Source organism: Nicotiana tabacum, chromosome 14 (genome assembly GCF_000715075.1).
Source record: "Nicotiana tabacum cultivar K326 chromosome 14, ASM71507v2, whole genome shotgun sequence".
Lineage (NCBI taxonomy): Eukaryota > Viridiplantae > Streptophyta > Magnoliopsida > Solanales > Solanaceae > Nicotiana > Nicotiana tabacum.
The window spans coordinates 60673365-60679243 of NC_134093.1; the positions used below are offsets into that span (position 1 = coordinate 60673365).

Sequence of the window (5879 nt, forward strand, 5' to 3'; positions counted from 1 at the left end):
GGAAGAGAACACTTTTGTGGATATAGATGGGTATATTGAGGATACAAATGCCACTGTCCCTCCAATAGTTGATGCTTCCACCTTCAAAGTGGAACACGGTCTAGTCCTAATGCTCAAAGCAGAGGGGTTTTACAGAAATTCCACCGATGATGATCCGACACAACATCTTAAAAACTTCTTGGGTGTGTGCACGATGCACAAGCAGAATCATGTTTCAGATGGTTCCCTAAGGCTGAGGGTATTCAAATACTCACCAATTGGAGAGGTAAGGAAATGGATCCAAAATCTACCACCTAATTCCATTCATACTTGGCCCGAACTCGTTCGAGCTTTCGTAGCTAAATGGTTCCCGCAAAGCAAGAATTAAGAGCTCCGAGATAAAATTTTCTTCTTCAAGCAACTACTGGGAGAACATCTACATGAGGCATGGGATCGATTCAAGTTATATTTAGTGAGGTCGCCGAATCATGGTTTTCTGGACAACATCTTGTTGGAGAAGTTTTACATGGGCTTGGATCCTTTGAATGAATCCATAGCCAAAAATGCAGCTGATGGATCCTTTATGGATAAAACATTTGCAAGGGTCACACAAATTCTTGACAAGATGGCAAAACATAACCTAGCTTGGCACTCGGAAGACACTACGGGTGGAATTGCATATGGTACTCCTTCCTTGACCAACATGATTAAGGAGAACCAAGAAAGGGATCAAGTAATTGCCGAGCTTGCTACCAACATCTATGTGTTGACCAAGATGTTTACTAAAAGCCAAACAAAAAAAGTGAATGTTGTGGAAGATGTGCAACCCTTGTCAAACGAGGATTACGAGGAAGCAAATTATGTCAACAACGCTCAAGGCTGTTATTAAAGACAATCCTACCAAGGTCCTGGCCAACAAAATCAATGAAGGTCTAACCCGCAAGGGCAAGGCCATCAACAGTAGCAAAATGATCAAGGTAGTTCAAATTAAGGTAATTGGAGTAACAACAACAACAACTATTCAAATCGGAGTTCAAACCCCTATGTTCCACCAAAGGGGCAACACTCTAACTCTTCGCATTGGAAGGAAAGTTCTTCAAGTGAGTCTAAATTGGAGAACATATTTGAAAGAGTGTTGTAAAATCAAGAAATATCTGACACTTCAATGAAAAACATGACTGAGCTTGTGGGTTCTCGCGCCGCATCCATACAAAAGTTAGAAATGCAAATGAGAGATCTATCAAGAGAGCAAAATCCAAAGCAAAAGGGCACACTCCCAAGTGACACAATAACAAATCCAAAAGGTAATGGGAATGGTCCGACTTCTCATTGTATGGCAATCACAACTCGAAGTGGGAAAATACTTCAAGGAGAGAATGAACAAGTGGTCGAAGTGGAAGATCTAGAATAAGAGGTTGAGGCACAAGTTGAGGTGCCAATTGTTGTTGAAGCTGAAAGACTCCCAAAGGATGTGAAAATTCAAGAAGTGAACCGTGAAAAGGTTAAGGAAAAGGTAAAGGAGGCACCAAAATCTCTAGCACCAATTCCTAGACCTTCCCCTACTTTCCCTCAAAGACTTGCTAGGAGGGCTGATGATAGCAAACTCGAGAAATTCTATGACATTCTCAAGAAATTATCGGTGAACATTCCATTTGTGGAAGCATTTCAAGAGATTCCGGGTTTTGCTAAGTACTTGAAGGACTTAATCACCAAGAAGAAAACCACCAAGAATGAAGTGGTGAATGTGACTCACCGGGTTTGCTCCATCATTGCAACAACCACCGTTCAAAAGGAAGAAGACTCGGGAGCTTTTACCATTCCATGCACTTTCGGGTTGCGTGATTTTGCACGAGCTCTTTGTGATAATGGGGCTAGCATCAACTTAATGCCTCTTGATATTTACAAGAAAGCGGGGTTAGGTATGCCGAGGCCTACAAGTATGAGGTTGCAAATGGCTGACCGTTCAATAAAAAGACTGGTGGGAATTATTGATGATGTTCTTGTGAAAGTGGGGAAGTTCCTCCTCCCTGCCGACTTTGTTATCCTTGATTGTGCTGTTGATAAAGAAATCCCTATCATCTTAGGGAGACCATTCCTTGCTACCGGAAGAGCACTCATGTATTCGCAACGAAATGAGATCAAGTTCTGAGTTAATGACGAAGAGGTTACCTTTCAAGCGAGTAAGAGTATGAAATTGCCACATGCATACGAAAGTATCTTAGTCATTGATATTGTTGATGAGGTAGAGGATGCAGTCGAGGTGAAGATGGAAGAATAATGCCTGGGTGAGGCATTGGCGGCTATTTTGGTTAATTTTGATGGTGAAGACATGTTAGGATACATGGAATCAGTAAATGCATTAGAAGGGCTTAGGTCCTACACTTATGCACCAAAGAATCTTTCTCTTGACTTAGAGAATAGAGTCACTCCTCCCGCTAAGCCTTCAATCATCGAGCTGCCACAACTTGAGCTCAAGCCACTTCCACCGCACTTAAGGTATAAATTTCTTGGCTCCAATAAAACTCTACCTGTGATCGTTTCTTCTTTGTTGAATGATGTTCAGGTTGAACAGTTGTTGAATACCCTGAGGGAGAACAGACAAGCCATTGAGTGGACAATAGCGGACATACGAGGGATTCCCACTGGTATTTGTGAGCACAAGATACAATTGGAGCAAGAGAGCAAACCTAGCATGGATCATCAAAGAAGGTTAAACCTTTCCATCCAGGAGGTGGTGAAGAAAGAAATCATAAAATGGTTAGATGTCGGGGTAGTCTACCCCATTGCCGATAGCCCTTGGGTGAGTCCAGTGCAGTGTGTGCCAAAGAAAGGAGGCATAACCGTGATTCAAAATGACAAAAATGAGCTCATCCCAACAAGGACGGTGACCGGGTGGAGAGTTTGTATGGACTACCAGAAGCTCAACAGTGCTACTTGCAAGGACCATTTCCCTATGCATTTTATTGATCAAATGCTTGATCGGCTAGCGGGAAGGTCATTCTATTTCTTCTTGGATGGTTATTCCGGCAATAACTAAATCAACATCACCTTAGAAGATCAAGAAAAGACAACATTCACATGCCCGTATGGAACCTTTGCCTTTAGCCGTATGCCATTTGTGCTATGCAATGCCCCGGCTACCTTTCAACGGTGCATGATGTCAATCTTCTCGGACATGGTGGAGGATTTCTTAGAGGTGTTTATGGATGACTTATCTGTAGTTGGTGACTCCTTTGAGCATTGCCTCGACAACCTTAGACAAGTGCTCAAAAGATGTGAGGAAACGAACCTTGTGCTAAATTGAGAAAAGTGCCACTTCATGGTGGACGAGGGCATTGTTTTGGGCCACAAAATTTCCAAGAAAGGCATATAGGTAGATTGGGCAAAGATCGAAATCATTTCCAAGCTTCCTCCTCCCACTTCAGTAAAAGGTGTTTGAAGCTTTTTGGGCCATGCCGGTTTTTATAGGCGTTTTATCAAGGACTTCTCAAAAATTGCAAATCCCATGTGCAAGCTCCTTGAAAAAGATGCAAAGTTTGAATTCGATGAGAAGTGTTCAAAGCTTTTAAGGAATTGAAAGCAAAGCTCACGACGACACCTATTATTGTCACACCTAATTGGTCCCTTCCATTAGAACTCATGTGTGACGCCAGTGGTGTAGCTATTGGGGTGGTACTTGGTCAACGGCATAACAAGATCTTTCATCCTGTCTACTATGCAAGCAAGATACTCAATGGCTCACAAATGAATTACACTATGACTGAGCAAGTACTTCTTTCCATTGTTTATGCCTTTGAAAAATTCCGGGCCTATTTGTTGGGGTCCAAAGTGATACTTTACACCGATCATGCTGCTCTCCGCTATCTTATAGCGAAGAAGGATACTAAACCAAGATTGATTAGGTGGGTCCTTTTGTTGCAAGAGTTTGACTTTGAAGTCAAGGATCAGAAAGGGGTAGAGAATCAAGTTGCGGATCACCTATCTAGGCTTGAAGAGGCAGGGAGACCAAAAGAAGATCTTGAAATTAACGATGCCTTTCTAGATGAACACATATTGGCATTGTCTAGAACCTTCACCCCTTGATATGCTGACATCGCTAACTTCTTGGTTAGTGACCTTATTCCCGACGGATTGGAAGCTTATCAAAAGAAAAAGTTCTTGCGGGAGTGTAGGCAATACTATTGGGAGGAACCCTTTCAGTTTCGGATTTGTGCCGACAACATCATTCGGCGTTGTATTCAGGAAGATGAGGTAATGCAGATTCTCAAGGCATGTCATAACTCCTCGGTTGGGGGCCATCATGGTGGAAACCGTACTGCGACAAAAGTGCTTGAATGTGGCTACTATTGGCCATCGATCTACCAAGACCCAAATCAAATGTCAAGGCATATGATCAATGTTAAAGACAATGGTCAATTTCTAGAAGACATGAGATGCCTATGAACTTTGTAATGGAGGTCGAGATCTTTGATGTGTGGGAGATAGACTTCATGGGTCCCTTCGTGAGCTCTTATGGCATGACATATATCTTGGTGGCTGTGGACTATGTCTCCAAATGGGCCGAGGCAATCACCTTGCCCAACAATGAGGCAAAAAGTGTAACTGCTTTCTTGAAGAAGAACATATTTATGCGGTTTGGTACCCCCAGGGCCATCTTTAGTGATGGTGGTTCTCACTTTTGCAACAAGGCCTTCACCAGGCTGCTCGAAAAGTATGGAGTCAAGCACAAGGAGGCCACCCCTTATCATCCTCAGTCGAGCGGCCAGGTTGAAGTTTCCAACAGGGAGATCAAAAACATCCTAGCAAAAACTGTTAATGCAAACAAGACTGACTGGTCAAGGAATCTAGATGATGCATTATGGGCATATCACACAACATTTAAGACTCCCATTGGCACCTCGCCATACCGGTTGGTTTTTGGTAAGGCGTGTCACTTGCCAGTGGAGCTTGAACACAAAGCCTTGTAGGCATTGAAAATGTTGAATCTTGATTGGGCCGAAGCTGCTAACCTAAGAATGACACAGCTCAATGAGATGGAAGAATTCCGTCTCCATACCTATGAGAGTGCAGCCATGTATAAGGAGAGAATGAAGTTTGTTCATGACAAGAAGCGGGAATTCAAATCCGGTGACTCAGTCTTACTCTTCAACTCAAGACTCAAGTTATTTCCGGGCAAACTCAAATCCAAATGGCCTGGCCCATTCAAAGTTGTGAATGTGTCCCCCTATGGCGCTATTGAATTGGAGTCGGAGGATGGGACTCGAACTTTCAAAGTAAATGACCAACGGGTCAAGTATTACCTCGGTACCACAGGAGAAAGGCACTTGGTGGAACAATTCTCACTCAAGGATAGTCCTACACCAGTCCCCACCACTGATTAGCCCAAATGGGGTCAACATCGTCGTACCGCGACGTTAAATCAAGCGCTTCTTGGGAGGCAACCCATGTGTGGTAACATTCTTTCGTTAGATTTTAATTTCTGTAGGTTTATTTGTTAGTGTTGAGCAGTTTGACGTGTGTGTTAGAATGCAGGTAGCCCAAAATACAATGAAACAGGGTGCAAAGGACTGAGAAGAATGAAGGAAAGAATGACCTGTGGTCTGTGGCAACTATGCAGTCGCATAATGGATTTGCGGAACGCATAGTGGTTGCGGACACACTCAGAAGAAAATGCAATTTTGGTCCTCCAAAATGCGGTGGGATTTCTATTTCTGCGGCCTGCATAACAATTATGCGACCGCATAATGCGTCGCGAAGTGGATCTTAGCCAAGTCGTCACTAACTCGTCGCATAACACATATGCGACCGCATAATGTGTTATGCGATCCACTTTTCCACCGCAGAACTTCTAGGTATTAAACCCTAATCCCCTCCACAGTTCAGTCGCACACCCTCACTCT

General features: G+C 43.3%; 2 protein-coding genes across 2 annotated transcripts; both read left to right on the top strand.

The window, feature by feature from the left end:
* The first annotated feature begins 1153 nt into the window (after positions 1-1153).
* Positions 1154-2128, top strand: LOC107814583 (uncharacterized). Its single transcript, XM_075230144.1, has 2 exons — positions 1154-1283; positions 1431-2128. Exons 1-2 carry the CDS (start codon positions 1154-1156, stop codon positions 2126-2128), a joined length of 828 nt encoding a protein of 275 aa, XP_075086245.1.
* A 2827-nt stretch (positions 2129-4955) lies between these two features.
* Positions 4956-5360, top strand: LOC142168963 (uncharacterized). Its single transcript, XM_075230145.1, has one exon. It carries the CDS (start codon positions 4956-4958, stop codon positions 5358-5360), a length of 405 nt encoding a protein of 134 aa, XP_075086246.1.
* The last annotated feature ends 519 nt before the right edge of the window (positions 5361-5879 follow it).

Excerpts from the sequence above, each read along its gene's own strand:
- LOC107814583 (XM_075230144.1), top strand. The coding sequence starts at position 1,154 with ATGACTGAGCTTGTGGGTTCTCGCGCCGCATCCATACAAAAGTTAGAA. Across the intron at positions 1,284-1,430 it reads CACAATAACAAATCCAAAAG|CTGAAAGACTCCCAAAGGAT; the intron begins GTAATGGGAATG and ends TTGTTGTTGAAG.
- LOC142168963 (XM_075230145.1), top strand. The coding sequence starts at position 4,956 with ATGTTGAATCTTGATTGGGCCGAAGCTGCTAACCTAAGAATGACACAG.